We start from the raw sequence: 17,537 nt of genomic DNA on the forward strand, positions 1-17,537 counted from the left end.
TGGAGTTTATGTAGTCCAGCCTCCTTCACTAAGTGGAACTGTTGCCAACTCTGTCTAAGGCTTTGTCTGTCTGCGCTGTGTGCCATTGTCCAAGTTGTTCATGGAGAAATCGAATGATGTGGGCCCCAGTATCAAACCCTGGTTTCCTTCTCTTCTCACTAGCTGCCAGCCAGATGTCCAGCCCTTGATCACTACCATTTGACTCCAGCAATACAGCCAGTTTTCCATCCAGCCCGTTCCTCGAGATTATGTTTCAAGCCTATACTTCCTCAACTTGCAAAATAGGAATGCAATAGAAGATGATGTCAAAAGCCTTATTAACAGTAGCCCCTGCTCTTCCCTGATTCACACAGTCATTTCATCACAGAAGGCAATCAGGTTGCTCAAGCATTGTTTGCTCTTGGTAAAGCCATGTTGACTGTTTCCAATTGCCTTCTTTTTCCTTCTAGTATTTGGAAGTGGGTTCCATGATGATGTGTACCATGATCTCTCCAGGGACAGAGATTAGATGGAATAGTCTTGTCATTCCATGAATTTTCCATCCATTTCTTAAGGCAGGCATAATGTTACCCTTACCAGCCGTAAGGATTTTCTCTAATTGCCATGATTTTTCATATGCAGTACAGAGCAGCCTTGCCATCACATTGGCCAGCAGCCATGGGTGAATCGCATCTGGATTTCATTGGTTTGAGTAGAATCATAGACTCAGAATCATTTAGGTCATTGAGTCCAACTGTAAACCTAACACTGCCAAGTCCCACTAAACCATGTCCCTAAGAGCCATGTCTACACATCTTTTAAATACCTTCAAGGATGGGGACTCAACCAATTCCCTGCAAAGCCTGTTCCAGTGCTTGACAACCCTTTTGATGAAGAAATTTTTCCTAATATCCAATCTAAACCTCCCCTGGTGCAACTTGAGGCCATTTGCTCTTGTCCTATTGCTTGTTACTAGGGAAAAGAGACCGACCCCCACCTCGCTACAACCTCCTTTCAGGTAGTTGTAGAAAGCAATAAGGTCTCCCCTCAGCTTCCTTTTCTCCAGACTAAACAACGCCAGTGCCCTCAGCCGCTCCTCGTAAGACTTGTGCTCTAGACTCTACACCAGCTTTGTTGTCCTTTGGACATGCTCCAGCACCTCAATGTCTTTCTTGTAGTGAGGGGCCCAAAACTGAACACAGTGTTTGAGGAGTGGTCTTACTAGTGCTGAGTACAAGGGGCTGATCACTTCCCTAGTCCTGCTGGCCACACTATTTCTGATGCAAGCCAGGATGCTCTTGGCTGTCTTGGCCACCTGAGCACACTGCTGGCTCATGTTCAGCCAGCTGTCAACCAACACCCCAGGTCCTTTTCCACTGGGCAGCTTTCTAGCCACTCCTCCCCAAGCCTGTAGCGTTGCATGGGGTTGTTGTGACCCAAGTGCAGGACCTGGCACTGAGCCTTGTTGAACCTCATACAGTTGGCCTTGGCCCATACATCCAGCCTGCCCAGGTCCCTCTGTAGGGCCTTCCTACCTTCAGGCAGATCAACACTCCCGCCCAACTTGGTGTCATCTGCAAACTTAGTGAGGGTGCACTCAATCCTCTCATCCAGATCATTGATAAAGATGTTAAACAGAACTGGCCCCACTGCTGAGCCCTGGGGAACACCACTCATGACCAAATCCAAATGGATTTAACTTCATGTTCATGTATGAGTATGTTCATGTTCTCTAAGTAGACTGTATCTCTCCCATTATTAGCTGCTCCTTTCCTTCCTAAACCATACACAGAGGCCATTAAATACTTCAGGCATTCATGTACCATCCCTCACTTATATTCTCTTGCATTCGTCAAATGCCCCATGTTTTCTTTGAACTTTTGCATATGTGTTGAAACCCATTTCGCCCTTAATATTCCTTGCTAGTCTTATCTCCAGCTGGGCTGGGGTTTTCTAATTTCATCCTGAAATACCCAAGCAGTGCTTTTATCTTCTTTCTTACTCTGTCCTTGATTTTGCTTCTTATATGTTCATTTTTTTGGTCTTCCAATCCACTGAGACACTCCCCGCTTACCCAAACAGTCATTCTGCTGAAAATCCTGGTCTTTCTGCACAGTGAAGTGATTTGTTTGAAGCTCACTCAAAAATACTCCTTTATTCCCCTTTTTAATCAGCTGAAATTAATGTGCTGTCCACTATACCGTCTCCAGTTTTCCCTCTCCCTTATGCCTACTTCTCATGGGATTCTGCTAACTGTTCCCTGAATAAACCAGTGTTTGCTTTCCTAAAGTCCAAAATCTTAATTCTTCAGTGTACCTCATGCCTATCCGCAACATATATATAAATGTAAATAATAATTCCTGCCTGCATTTGCAATGTTGACTGTTAATAAGCACTTCAGAAATTTTCTTCAGTAATGTCATCATCAATAACACAGCTTTTTCACATACATTTTGATCTATAAAGATATATGGTTACAAATAATGGTATTAAAAGGGCTTGTGTGACTGAAAGGTAACTCTTAATTTGAGTTAAAATTTTATGAGCCAGCAGGTCTCTCTTGAAATTTATTCAAGCTTTTAAGATACAATTCCGATGAAAAAAATGTTGATGCATTTCTTTCACATACTATAAAGCTTGTGTGTTTTATTTCTCATACTCAGTAAAAATCTCATCTTGCAGATCACTGCTATAACTATCAATTTGGATCTGTACAGGACTAGAATGCACATTGCTATAGAGAGTATTTAAATGTGTGTAGAAAGACCTGTATCTGTATTTCAGACTTAGTTTCATGTATTCATACCATGAAATTTCATACTTGTCATGAATGGAAGCTGAATCATTTGAAAACTTAAGACTTGGTTCTAACAGAAATTTATACAGAAATAGTATTCACACATTGCATCCAGATGACTTAAGTAAATTATGATATCTGAACAAAAAGTCAGGTTTACAAAATCAGGCAAAAAGCATGTTGCCTAACTGTATACTCCACATAAATTATCCTAGCACAAAAACCTCATACTAAATGCATTCTTTTTATAGATGTGATTGCTTAAAGAGAAACAATTTCTTTAATGAAATCCATTAAAAGTCAAAAGGAATAGCTCATCATACCTTAGGATAGCTGCTAAATATAGTACTCATTTAAAATAATTACTGTTGCTATTTTGTCTGTGCTTGAAACTTAGAAATTTTGTAGCAAAACCTAATTATCTTTTTTTATAGCTATTTTTTTTTTTTATTTTGTGATGAATACTTGCCGAGTAACAATGAATAGTAAACTAATAATGGAAAACTGTAGGGCAATCTAGTAAGGCAAGCAAGGTATGAACGAGGGTCAGGAAACATGAAGCGACTCTTGCCTCATTAAATATAATTGCAATGATTTCATTGGCTTCAGTAACAGCATTTTATCCTTGGGTTCTTTTTTTCAACTTTGTGGTTGACCTGCTCTTATTTCAGCGAGTCACTGGCTGATTCTGTACCTCTTCCCACCATTCCTTGCGTATCTTGTTTGCTTAGATTAGAACTGCTCTCTGTCTTCCTAAAACTGTAGTCAGATCTATGAATGTAGTACGTTCCACTGCTGATTTTTACCTTGTTAATGACAGCAACTGAGACAGCATGTGTAGGGGAGGGTGTACAAGGACACCTGGAACTCTTAGTTTGCTGGATGATCATGCTTGAGATTATACACCAAGTCTCCACTGCTGTTATTACCCAAGTCAGCTAAAGTAGAGTTAGGGTGAGTATGTCCACTCGATATTACAGTCACACACCTGACTGCAGTGTTCCTACTGCATATAGAATAGTGGGGCTGTGGTGTGTGGTTATTTTTCAAGGTGCAATTGTAATATAATGATAGCGTAGCTTCTTGTGTGTTCATCACCAGACTGAATTTTCTTTCAAAATCTAGCTCTTTAACGGGACTCTGAGCACTGGTACCTAATTTTATATCTACTGCTCCCCCATAATTCTAATCATGTCGCATAGAGTAATATGGGTATAATTATTGAAAAGCATGCAATTGAAATTATTCTTGAATTATTTACGTTATTGCTATAGGTGTCAGGATGAACATAAATCTATTTTCTTAAAATAATTTAGCATTTATACAACCCTTGTATCAGCTGTGCAGAGCATATAATTGCTGACATTTATTAAATGCATCCCACATCACAAATACATGACTAATAGGCTGTAGCAGAAATCGATGAGTAATGGCAAACTATATTTATTATTACCCTGCAATTGAACAATTTGAGTACGTAATAAGAATTTTTAAAATATGGGCAGTGTTTTCTATATACCCATGGTGCCGCAGAAAAGAAATGTGCTGTGCGACATAATGGAGTGGAAGCCACAGTACTGTGCTCTAATGAGAAACACAGCCCTTTACCATTGCAGTGAATCAATGCAGTCCTTCAAGTAGCCTTATTAATTGCCATAGGATTGGTGCTATGTATATGAGAATATATTGCTACTCTGCATATTTTCTGTTTCTAGGCTACAATTTTCCAGTTTTCTTACATTTTTTTCAGGGTGTGTAATTAGCTAAGGTCAGCCACCTCTTCTGGCCTTCCTTTTAGCGTCATGTTCTCCAGGTAGTATGGGGACCTCTGCAAAGTAAAGCCCTTAGTTATTCTCTGGGAGAAGGTGCAGCTGGAATACTGTCTGGGTCAGTAGTGGGCTTGTGCTGTCCATCTGCAGCATCCTGCTGGTTTTCTTTCCTCCTTCACTGAACCCCTGCTCTACAGAGGATCTTCCTGGCGTCAAAGGTATATGATCCTCTTCTGTATAAAAGAAGATATAAGAGATGTCAATGTCTTCCCTCATTTGCTTTGTATTTTAAGAAGGCATGAATCTCTGTAATGAGTCCAGTCCTACTTATTGAATGAACGAACAGCTTTGAGGTGATCTTGAGGGAAAAACAAAAGAGAAAGCATAGACCTACACTGTTTCTTGCTCATCCGCATGCAGTATGAATGATTTGGTTGTGAATTCCATTAAAGTACCCTTGTCCTAACAACCTCCATGGACCCTGTTCTTGCAGAGAGGTAAGGGATACAGGGAGACTGAAAGTCAGAGAGGTTTCATTGGCAGCTTGATCTTAGGCTACTTTCACAGCAATATGGATTACTGCAGCCAAACTACGAGGAACAGTATGGAAGCATGTAGTTCTGTCAGAAGGCATATCAAACTGAAACCTGTTCCCTCTCTTGACCCAATGAAGACATAGTTGCATTGCAGTGAGTTACTACTTTCCCAATATTTACCAAAGTGACTATGTTATAACTTCATATTTTAGTTTGAGCTGTAAAGTCTTATAAAAACAGAAATATGTCCTTGAACAGCTGTGTAAAGGGATATATTGCTTCATTCAGAGAAAGGAAACATAGAAGCGGTTTCTGCTCTAAGACTACATCCTTTTAAAACTGGTAGATGGCAGCAGAGTATCTGCTTTGGCATTGTCTATAGGTTTACTGAGAGGAGTTAGTTAGCTTTTTGTACAAAAATAAAAATCCTTCTACCTGTTCCATAGTCTTGAAAAAAATAGCAGTTATCTGACTAGCAAATCTTTTCTGTTTTGTATTCTTAGAACAGTAATTGTATTTAGTTCAGAAATGATTGATCCTGGATTTTTTTTTTTTAATTCAGTGACAGAATTTCACAATATATTTTTCATTTTATTCTTTCCTCTTTTTCAAGTGGTAATACTGTGTGTAAAATTTGATTTTGTTGTATGATTTGTAGGATAGATTGCTTATGAAACAAATACAAGACTTAGATATAAACCTGTGTTTGTTATATATTGTATTTGTGAAGTAGCAGTTTTTACAATAGCTGTGAATTGCTGAAGGCAAGACGTTTTCCTCATCTTGTGCATGACTAAAGAACAGAAATAGTTTTTGTGTTCCTACAAATCTTGTTTTCTCAAAGTTCCATGGAAGGAAAAGTTAAAATCTTGACATTTCCTCATTTTTATTTTTCCATGAATTTTTATTTTAATTTTCAGGTCTAACATGACTTTCTAGTAGTTCCATATGAAGCCACATTGCCTCATTCACTGTCTTTATTGCTTTCCATTCTGTTCATTATTGCTCTTAATTTCTCTAAATGCATGGGGTTTTTACTGTAATGTGTTGGTCAATATCATAACAGCATATATCCACAGAAACACATAAAATATGCAATAGGTGAAAAAACTGAGATGCACAATTACTTTAATAACTAGGTAAATAAATATTGACATTTTAAGTTTGACTGCCTCACCTTTATTAATATATGCAACTTATATTTTTCTGTGCTGACAATGCAAAAAGCCACAGTATATTGTCGTGGTTTAACCCTAGCCAGCGACTAAGCACCATGCAGCCGCTCGCTCACTCCCCGCCAGTGGGATGGGGGAGAGAATCAGAAGGGTAAAAGGGAGAAAACTCATGGGTTGAGATAAGAACAGTTTAATACTTGAAGTAAAATAAATTAGAACAGTTAAATAGGCAAAGCAAAAACCATGCGCGCAAACAAAACAAAACAAAACAAGGAATTCATTCACTACTTCCCATCGGCAGGCAGGTGTTCAGCCATCCCCAGGAAAGCAGGGCTCCATCACGCGTAACTTGGGAAGACAAACGCCATCACGCCCAATGTCCCCCCCCCTTCCTTCTTCTTCCCCCAGCTTATATATACTGAGCATGACGTCATATGGTATGGAATAGCCCTTGGGCCAGTCTGGGCCAGCACCCCCCCTGGCTGTGCCCCCTCCCAACTTCTTGTGCACCCGGCAGAGCAGGGGAAACTGAAAAGTCCTTGACCCGTGTGAGCGCCACTTACCACCTATTCAGCAACAGCTTAGCACTACCTAGCAAGAACCAAAGCATCAGTGTATCATCGACATTGTTCTCATCCTAAACCCAAAACACATCCCCATACCGGCTACTAAGATGAAAATTAACTCCATCCCAGGTGAAACCAGGACATATATGAACTTTCCACTAAGAATGGAAAAAACCATTCAGTAACAGTTTCTGTATGCTGTTCATAGTTATTAGATGCACTGTTCACAAATAAATTACTCTACTGAATTTTTTTATATAAATACTGTTTTGATTAGTTTACTTTACTTAAAACAGGCAGCTTCTACAAAGACTAAATTCTACAAGTTCTGAATAATCTTAGCCCTCTTTAAACAGACCATTATTGGTTATTGCTTTTATATTTTGGTTACCTGTCTTTCCGTACTTCTCATATTTTCAGTGATGGTACTGTTTTCCTGCAGATTTTTTCAGTCTTATCATTTTTTCAAAATATTTAGGTGTGTATTTGGACTGGAACAGCACAACATATAAGAGCTTTTAGTGTATAATATATTAAAAGACTATGTTGAGGTAACAAAGGTGAGCATTCAAAGGTTAGGTATTTTAAAAGTACTATTATTTTGAGTACCCTGTTGTATACAACTCTGATTAGATTTTCAGTTTCCTTAGTATTATAAGTACATACATAACTGCTTGGTACCTTTCCAAACTAGAGTGCAAAGGATATGATTCAACAGACCTAGATGTCTGCATCTGTGCTAGTCACTTTTAGTCTCTCTTTGTGGTCATAGAAGTATCGTGTTTAAGGCATGATGAATCTCATTCTAGAATAAGTATATGAAGTTGATTATAAGTTGACCTGATGGTAAGATATATATAGTGTAGTGAGAGGAGCTGAATTCTTGTTGGCTTTTTAAGTTAGGTTTCCAGGAAATGAAAATCCTCATTCTAATTTCCACAACAAAGACCTATGTGTCTGAGGTACTTATGTAAGGAACTTAAGTTTTCCTGTGTACTCAGTAGGAGAGACTTCTGAACGACAGTTTAACCCACTTAAGATCTGTCTATTGATTATGTAGGCAGGCTAAGGTGGTAATCTTTGTAATTTAAGTAAGTAAGTTTTAAGTAAGCTTTAAGTAAGTGCCTAAAGGTACGTGGGGTGAATTTGTGCTTGTCTGTTTTAAATTTCATTTAAGTGACTATGTACAGTGCCCTTTCTCAACCCAAAAGTTATTTTGTCTCCTTAAATACAGATTCCTAATCATATTCCATTTGCCAGCTGAATCAAGGTCTCCAAGGTACTCATCCAGTCCATGTTCTCATTCCTGTCCTGCTACCTTACAGAGCCATTTTTGTCTTTCATATGGCCCCCAGGAATGTATTCCTGATATTCCTCGATCTTTTGAAATCCAGTTTCCCTTTCAACTCCAAACTTGTTTCTCTTGCCTGGAGGTGAAAACAGTTCTGTGGAGTGACTGCAAACATACCACATAACCTGGGAGACTTTTGTTAATCCCCTGATAATTCTAATAGGGAAATACATCCCACCTCCTGGTTTTATTCAGGTCATTCCCGATCTTAACACATTCTTTGTCCCAATCTGTGCATTTGACTCTTGTTTTTACAGGACATAGGCTGAAACAAGAAAGATCCAGCCTGGATATTAGGGGAAACTTTTTCATCATTAGGACAGTAAAGCGGTGGAACAGGTCATCCAGAGAGGTTGTGCAGTCTCTCTAGTTGGGATTTTTCAAGACCAGGTTGGATAAAGCCCTGAGCAACCTGGTCTGATCTTATCCCTGCTTCAAGCAGGAGGTTAGACTAGAGACCTCCTGAGGTCTTTTCCAACCTGCATTATTCTATGATCCTATAAAAAAATCAATTTCCCTTTTCATTTGCGTAACATTCAGAAAGAGACTAATTTGAGAGTACTGAGTAAACCTTTTCTCAGGCTTCAGATGATTTGAAGTAGCATAGGCTGGTCAGCACTGTAAGAAACTTCACTGTGATTTGTGAGAATAAAATGCCATTCAAGTTCTAAAATTAAACTTGTCATCATACTTAAGCAGTAATATGAGTTATTATTTAGCAATCTCTAATTCTTTACTAAATTTCAAGAGATTTCATGGATGTAAAAAATGGCACACAAAAAAATGTCCATCACATTTGCAATCCGTTAGCAAAAGTTTGGGATGCTGAAGCAGTTCAAAGATGAGGTCAACCTGAGTATTTTGACATGACTAAAACGTATTCTTGAAGGTGAATGACTGTTCTAAGCTAAAATTTTCAAAAAATATTGAGGCTGAAACAGCCACCAGTATATAAGTTTCAGCACAACCCTTTTTTTTTTTTTTTTTTTTTTTTTTTTTAAATTACAGTCAATTGAAAACAGTGTGCTGTCATGGAAACTTTAGTAGTAAGTTATGCTACCATCATACCTGTTATACATGAGAGAAGAAATGGGATGAACTGGAAAGAGTTAAAGAATTTGCATGAACATTTGATAAAGATCATCGTATGATACAGTACTCTAGAACACTGAGACTTAAAACTTGATTTCTTTTGATTGAATGTGTTTCATTTAAGTGCTTAACTTTTGACAATCATATCCCAATATTTTTGTACTACAAAGCAGAAAGAGATGTAGTTGCACTGAAGAAGAAAGATTGAAATAATGGATAGATAGTGTATTTCCTATTTAAATTATGTAGGCAAATTCTGTAATTAGATAATTAAAAATAGACAGCTAGCCCTATACACTAGAATTAGAAAATACTTTTAATTACTTGATCTTGGAGTCACTACTTCTCAAATTCATGTCAGCTATATGGAGCTAAGTGTTTATACCTATGAAGTCACTTCAGAAAGAATATAATAATATTTTCAATCCCCCATATTCACAAAGCAATCATATAAACTTCCTGCAGCTTTATAGTATAAATATACAAGTTTATATGCAGTACTGCATACTGAATTACCAGTAAAGTATATTTGATGTAAACGTTTTATTTCTTTGCAAATGATGTCAGGCAACTATCCAAAAACAAATTATCAGAGCCAAAACTATAGCTAAAAGAATGATATCTGGAAGGCACAAATGTGTGTTTATTATCTGTATTGCTTGTCAGAACATTTGCATGAGTGCAGAGTGAAAACGAGGAAGAATAACAGGAATGATAAAGATACTGTGATCAAAACATTAATCAGAGAAAATAATTTTTTGCTAAATTAAACAAGAATCTTTTCTGCTATGCACAATAGCTGGAGCATACAAAGAATTATTAAAGTTTAAAATCAAGTTACAAGAATGAGAGGATGAAATGGTGTTTTCCATAACCAGCTATACTGAGCAGTGGCTCATATTTTCTTTTCCTGCCTTTAGCTGCCAGAATACTTGCAGAAGCCCTTCTTGCAGGCCTTCACATCCATTGCTAGTTTCAAACCCAGCTGAGATTTGGCTTTCCTCACTCCACCCTAAAACAAATGAGCAATGTCTTTATACCCTCGTGGGTAGTCCATCCCTGCTCCCATCTTCTATGGAATATCTTTATTGCATTTGAGATCATTAGGAGCTTCCTCTTCATCCAGATTGATCTCCTGCCATGCTTGTTCTTTGGCTTGCTTGTCATGCTTATCAGAAAGGACTGTTCTTGTGCTTTGAGGAATTCGTTCTTGAAGTTTAACCAACTCTCCTGGCCTCCTCTGCTCTCCAGTGCAGTTGCCCATCAGATCCTGCCAAGAAGATCTGTGACTAAGCTACAGTCTGCTCTCCTGAGGCTCAGGGTTGTGATTCTACTACTTGCTTTGCTATCTTCTCTCAGGATTTTAAACTCCACAATCTCATGGTTGGTGCAGCCAAGGCTGCCCTTGTCCTTCACACCTTCTACCAGTTCTTCATTTTATATGTGCAACAGATTCAACAGAGCGTCTCTGCTGGCTGGCTAATTGATTACCTGCATTGAAGAAATTGTCTTCAACAAATTGTAGAAATCTCCTGCATTCCTTGAGCCCTGTCATATTGCCCTCATGGCAGATACTGGGTTGAAGTCTCCCATGGGTATTAAGGCCTGTGATTGTTGGCTCCTTCAAGCTGTCAGAAGAAGAATTCATCTGCTTTCTCGGATCAAGGAGTCTGTAGCACACACCTACTAAAGCACCAACCATGTTGGTCTGTCCTCTGGTCTCTGCCTGTAAGCTCTCAGCTGGCTCGTAACCTGTTCCTAGGCAAAGCTCTGTTCACTCCAGCTACTCCTTTGCCTTGACTGCAACTTCTCCTTACCTTCCTTTCTGCCAGTTTTCTTCACGCTAGACAAAAGGTTTTAGTACAGTAAGATGCTTCCTCCAGATATTCATTAGGTATGCATGTAGTTCCTCTTGGCAAACCAAGTTGCAGGATCATGACTGAAGTGCTTTATTATAATAGGCTATGACTTTTATCAACTAATAGTGTTTTTTAGGATGTGGATTTAATTTCACTTTAATTCCTTTAAGATAACAGAGAAAAAAAATTCTATTTTCACAATTTCTGAGATCTGGTATCACAGAGTATGCATAATTCTCTAGGACAACAGAGTATATTGTCATTTCTGAGAGAACTAAAAAAAGATTTTTTTCAGAATTAACATGTTAAGAAGTGAGCTTTTCATTAAAAAGAATACTATTTTAGCTTAATTAAAAGTATTTTTAAACTTGTTTCTAAATATAGGTTTATATGTTATAGAGATAGATTTTATATATTTATACTTTATTTATTTATCTTTTGGTTTATGTCTTGCAAGCCATTTAATATAAGAATAAAATCATAGTAAATGTTATAAAAGTTAAAATAATGGTTCAGTGTATTATCATCTTGTAGTGCTTCATAGTCCCTATCAAAGCTGATAAATAAGAAGCTGCTGTTTGCTTCAGCAAAAGAAAATGAAAAACAAAAGAAAACACTGCATCATTGCACATGTTTCAAGAATAGAAAATAATTCAAAACCCAGCAGAAGCAGCTTGACTTCCTGCCTCCTTCTGTCTCACAATTAAATAGTCCAGTCCTTCTGAATGATTAATAAGTTTTTTATTATCAAATTTAATTCTTTAAAGTCAAGCAAAACAGGAGAGAATTACTAAGTTCTCTAACATGTCTTGTAAAAAATGCACTGTGAAAAACAACTAAAATTTAGCTAAAATACCTACAAATACCAGGGGGTTTATATGCAGTTTAAGGGACAGACTGCAATATCACTGAAGAAGTTCAACTTCAGTATTCTTTCTTTATAAATCTATACATATATTTGATCAGTTTATGTGTGGAATTACCAGGTCGCTAACAATGAAGGGCAGTTGGACGTGATGAACTGGGAGCTCCCCTTCTTTCTGAAAGTTTTGCAGTTACACTTTGAATTGCTTGCTTGCTTGCTTTAAACTAATAAATATGCATTTAAATAATTTGAGGTAGCATAAATATCTAAGTAAGAAAGAAACCCGTGGGAGATCAGAATGAATTGATTATAATTCTCTTGGAGTTTTGATGCCTTATAGGTACTATATGTATTTAGTAACATATTCTGGGTTTTTGTTTCTTTTTTTTTTTTTAATTACAGATGGAGCCTAGTTAAAGGCAGACCTTGAGTTTTGTTCGGAGATTTTGTGGAAAACAGGCTTTTTAATGAATTCTGCACCTCAATACTTTTTAAATTACAGTTGAACAAAGGCAATGACTGTGATAAGAAAAATATGCATTTGTTTGTTTGTTTTGGGCTTAATATGAATGAGGCTCAAGTATGTTGTATATTATGATATGGGTGTTGTTTGTGTTTTGAATAGATCATGATTAGTAATTAAGTATGCAGAAAAGTATAGTCCATAGATAAATCGGAGAGTATTTGCTATCGTATCGCATTTTTGTACTAAAAGAAGTTTGTTTATCCTTATTCAAGATTTGCATTTGTATTCTCATCACTCAGGTCATTTCACAGCTTCGAATCCTGAGCAGGTCAGTAACTGCTGGGTGCAAATTTGACAGAGAAATATGGTCTACTGAACTTTCTCCTGTTCTCAACCTATGGAAGAAACTCAATCAGGTAGGAAAGTAGCTAATTTGAAAAGACAACTTTTTTTTCCCAGTAACTACATTAAAAGTAAGGTCTAAGGAATTATCTTGAATATTGAAACATAAGAGGTGAAAAAGGAAATTAAATGCATTTGAGGTGGGAAGTGCAATGTTACGTGTATGTAATAAGCTATGAAGTCTGCATGTGGGATAGCAGTATATTTCAATATGACACCTTCCATTGTATCTTACTGACTAGAGTTAAATATACCTTTAAGCCTGCAAACCTTCCTTGCAAGAGCTCAGGTGAAACTGTTGCATATATGTATACATATTCAATCAGAAAATTAGAGATTCTGATTGTAGTGTTTGCAAGACTGATAAATGAAGCCAGTTTTAAACAGTAAACCAAAACTGCACTACAGTAATGCTCATTAACAGCACACATTGCTAATGGTTAGTTCTTTATCATTATTAATCATTCGCACTTCAAATTCAAAACACTTATTCTTTAAAACTTGAGTAATAAATTAGTGGTGAGTATATGGTACCATGAAGCTAAAGCTATATAGTTACTGCTGGTGGCTATGGTCCTTGATGGTCTTAGTCGCCCAGGTGAAGGTAATCAAGCCTGAGAGCTCTTTGACAAGGGAAGCTGGACCTGATGCAGGCCTTGTATTTTTTTCTGCTTGTCTATTTTTCTGCTTAAATATGGGAAGATGAATTATGCAATATTTCTGTGTTCTCTCCAGTATTTGGAGAGTCACCATATGCATCTGCATTTGACCTACATTTTTACTGCTCATAATATCTTAAAAAAAAGACTCCTGTATTATCTTGAACTTTCTTTGATTTTCTGGCATTTTTATGATGTTAGCAGATTCATTTATTTACCTTTTGAAGATTCTTTATTGATGGCTCAATGAAGGCATCATGTTTGTTTTCAGAAGTTTTAAATAAAGACCTGGGAATTGGAATGAAGAAAATAGTTTAATATCTGCTTAAGTTAATAACCATACATTATTTTATTTATGCATGAATGGGCACAGAATATGAGCTAAAATGATTTTGCAGTTATGAAAAAGTAAAATCATGAAAACTATTTATTCCTGAAGTCTGTAAAAAAACTTTTTCCCTCTCAGTTTTGGAAGCATTTACGTTTAGCTGCAGACTCTTTTATTATAGAATCATAGAATAGCTTGGGTTGGAAGGGACCTTTAAAGATCACCTAGTCCAACCTCCTCACATGGACAGGGACGTCTTTCACTAGACCAGGTTGCTCAAAGCCCTATCCAACCTGACCTTGAACGCTTCCAGGGATGGGGCATCCACAACTTCTCTGAATAACGTGCCCAGTGTCTCACCACCTTGATCCTAAAAAAATTCTTCCTTATGTCCAGCATAAATCTGCCCTCTTTCAGTTTAAAACTATTGTCTCTTGTCCTTTCACTACAGGCCCTGGTATAAAGTCTTTCTCCATCTTTCTTATAAGCCTCCTTTAAGTATGGAAATGCCGCAGTAAGGTCTCCCCAGAGCCTTTTCTTCTCCAGGCTGAACCCCAACTCTCTCAGTCTTTTTTATAGGAGAGGTGTTCCAGCTCCCTCATCATTTTCATGGCCCTCCTCTGGACCATCTGGGATACAGTACTCCAGATGGGGTCTCAGGAGAGTGGAACGGAGGGGAAGAATCACCTCCTTCAACCTGCTGGCCGTGATTCTTTTTATGCAGCCCAGGATATGATTGGCTTTCTGGGCTGCAAGCACACATTGCTGGCTCATGTACAATTTTTCATCCACCAGTATCCCCAATCTCTGCAGGGCTGCTCTCAATCCATTCATCCCCCAGTTGGTATTGATATTGGGGCTTGCCCTGACCCAGGTGCAGAACCTTGCAGTTGGCCTTGTTGAACTCCATGAGGTGGTGGTGGTAGTGGTTGTTGTTGTTGTTGTTACTATTATTATTGTTATCTTCTTTCTTTTATCTGTTGGGTACAGATAGCAATAAAGTAGAGGCAGCTGGGATAGATGCTGACAATACCTTCCATTTTATTTACAAGAAGCAAATATTAGTCTTTTACCTGTCTAATGTACTTATCACTAAGGGTAGTTGGAAATAATGGTTGAATACCTGTTTCAAACTACTGAAACTCAGGAAGTGTCCATTATAGATCTGAATTGAATCAAGCTGATGTATTTATAAATTCAAAGCTGTTTTTAAAATAAGCTACTTTTCATTCCAGAGGCAAAAAAAGGCTCAGAAGCTTGTTAATATGTAGACAAAGATTAACTATGTTTTTAAACATTTTTATTCCAGTGCTGAGTATGTAAATCAAGGATTAACTCAAAAAGGATTATCTTACAAATACCTTGAAAATAGTTATTGTACATCTAAATACTGATGATTCTGAAGCATAACAAAATTTACCACTTGACATGTTTGGTCTGTAGAACTTACACTGGAATAATTGATCATAATCTTTAAGTGCGGACATATTTTTATCTGTATACTCTCAATACCATATGGTGATCACTTTTGTGTTTTGTAACCTATTGTCCAAGTTTAGATAAAATAGTAGACAGCATTTGACTGGGTATTTCTCTGGACTGAACGTAAGTGTTTCATCCTACAAAAATCAATCTAAATAATTTAGAGTATAAAATGCAGTTAAATTGACAGAATGTCAATAGAATTCATATGGTTAGTGAATTTCAGAAATCAGTGATAAAACAAAAATTTTACCTAATATTGGCCAACATCTCACAAATCTATACATGGACTATTTAACTTCTTAGTGATGTGCCCACTGAAGAATTATACCACACTGAAGTGTGTAAAATAATATTAATATTTTTTCATGAGTGCAAATTGTAATCTTTCAATCAATAGTATTGAGTGCAGCTAACAGAGGCAGCAAATGCATGCAGCAGTTGGCACAGCAGTTTGTGTAGAAGAGCTTACAGAAGACCAGCAACTTTGCTCAGTAGAAGATACACCTCCTCAGCAGTGGTGGTGATGTGCCACAGAGCACAGTCCCCAGCTGCTGTTGGAGCAATGGACCCTCTAAGATGAGAACTTTGAGTCAGAGGTCCAGAAGAAGGATGCAGCTCTGCATATCTCGAGCTGTAGGGAGTGCCTACTGCCTGTTCCTGAGGCTGGGACAGCAGGAGGTGGTCTTCTAACCTGCAGGAGCTGTATGCTTGTTGAGGATCTGCATCACCAAATTAAGGAGCTGTGAGGGGAGGTCAGTGGCCTTTGCAGCATCAGAAATAGATCAGCCGGATCTTTTCTGAGACACTGTAGCTTGAAGAGCCAAGCCCCCACCTTTCCTGAAGGAGGTGCAGGTAGAGTCTGTGCCTGTTGGGACTGGAAGTGAAGACTTTCAGGATGGCAAAGGCTGGAAACTTGGGACTTCTGGCACCAGGAGGAAGGCTTCTGCTCCACCTCAAAATTTACACTTATAGAACAGATTTACTGCCCTCATAGCTGACAAGGGGCTGGGACTTCTGTCCAGTGGAGCTCCCAAGCCAAGTAAACCTGATCCACACAGAAGCACCAGGAGGTAAAGAAGAGTAGCTGACAACTCCCTGCTGTGGGGAGGATGCTCCCATTTTCTGGCCTGACCTGTTATCTAGGGAAGTTTGCTGCTTGCCAGGGGCTCAGATCTGGGACGTTGTGGAAAGACTGCCAAGGCTTGTCTGGCCCTCAGACTATTACCCCTTGATGCTTTTCCACATAGGCCCCAATCATACTGCCAGGGATAACCTGGAGCATATGAAGCATGACTACATGGGTCTGGGGGTGATGGTTAAGGGCATGGGGGCCTAGGTGGTTTTTCTTCTTGATCCTTACAGTGAAGGTGAGGGACATGAGGAGGAGTGAACGGGTCCTACAACTGGTTGCACAGCTGGTGTCAGCAACAGGGCTTTGGTTTTTATGACCATGGAACGCTTTTCGAGGATTGATGGTTGCCTGCTTGAAAGAGAAAGGGTCCACCTGACTAAGTGGGGCCAACAGGCTGGCCAACTTGGTGAGGAGAGTTTTAAAATAGAAATATAGGGTAGGGAGAGGATGGCCAAAAACTATGTGAGGAAGTAGCTGACCAGGTTGGTAGGCAAAGTATGTCTGTAAACATCATCAACAAAATCAACAAAACAAAGCTGAAGGGGGACCATCTAAAGTGTGTCCATATAAACAAGGAAGTGCAAGCAGCCCTGTGGTGCTTAGTTGCTGGCTGGGGTTAAACCACGACACAACCCTAGACTTCAGGAAAGTAGACTTTGGCCAATTCAGGAGTCTGCTTGGAAGAATCCCATGCGACACTGTCCTGGAGAGCAGTCCTGCAGAGCTGGTTGCTTTTCAAGGAATACCTCCTCTAAGCTCAGTGGTCAATCTCAAAATGCAGAAAGTCAAGTAATGGCAGCAGGAGTCCTGAATGGATGAGCAAGGAGCTACTGGCAAAACTCAAACGTAAAAAAAAGAAGTGTAGAAGAGAATGAAGCAGGGACAGCTGACATGGGAGGAATGTGGAATATAGAGACACTGAGCACGCAGGAATGGGGTTAGGGAAGCCAGAGCGTATCTAGAGTTGAATCTGGTGAAGGATGTGAAGGGCTGTACTGGTGTACTGGGTCTGGCTGGGATGGAGTTAACTTTCCTTATAGCAGCTGATACAGTGCTGTGCTTTGCACTTGTGGCTA

At 38.6% G+C, this 17,537-nt stretch overlaps 1 protein-coding gene across 1 annotated transcript in view; it reads left to right on the forward strand.

Annotated features, from left to right (window-relative positions):
• Positions 1-17,537, forward strand: part of DYNC2H1 (dynein cytoplasmic 2 heavy chain 1) — a gene marked incomplete at its 3' end in the record, with an annotated part of 183,148 nt that overhangs the window by 127,754 nt on the left and 37,857 nt on the right. The window contains exon 83 of the mRNA XM_082338028.1: positions 12,755-12,871. Coding sequence (XP_082194154.1) covers positions 12,755-12,871 — 117 coding nt within the window. The remainder of the gene's footprint in view (positions 1-12,754; positions 12,872-17,537) is intronic.

The sequence above is a fragment of the Platalea leucorodia genome (assembly GCF_965183815.1).
Source record: "Platalea leucorodia genome assembly, chromosome: 2".
Classification (NCBI taxonomy): Eukaryota; Metazoa; Chordata; class Aves; order Pelecaniformes; family Threskiornithidae; genus Platalea; species Platalea leucorodia.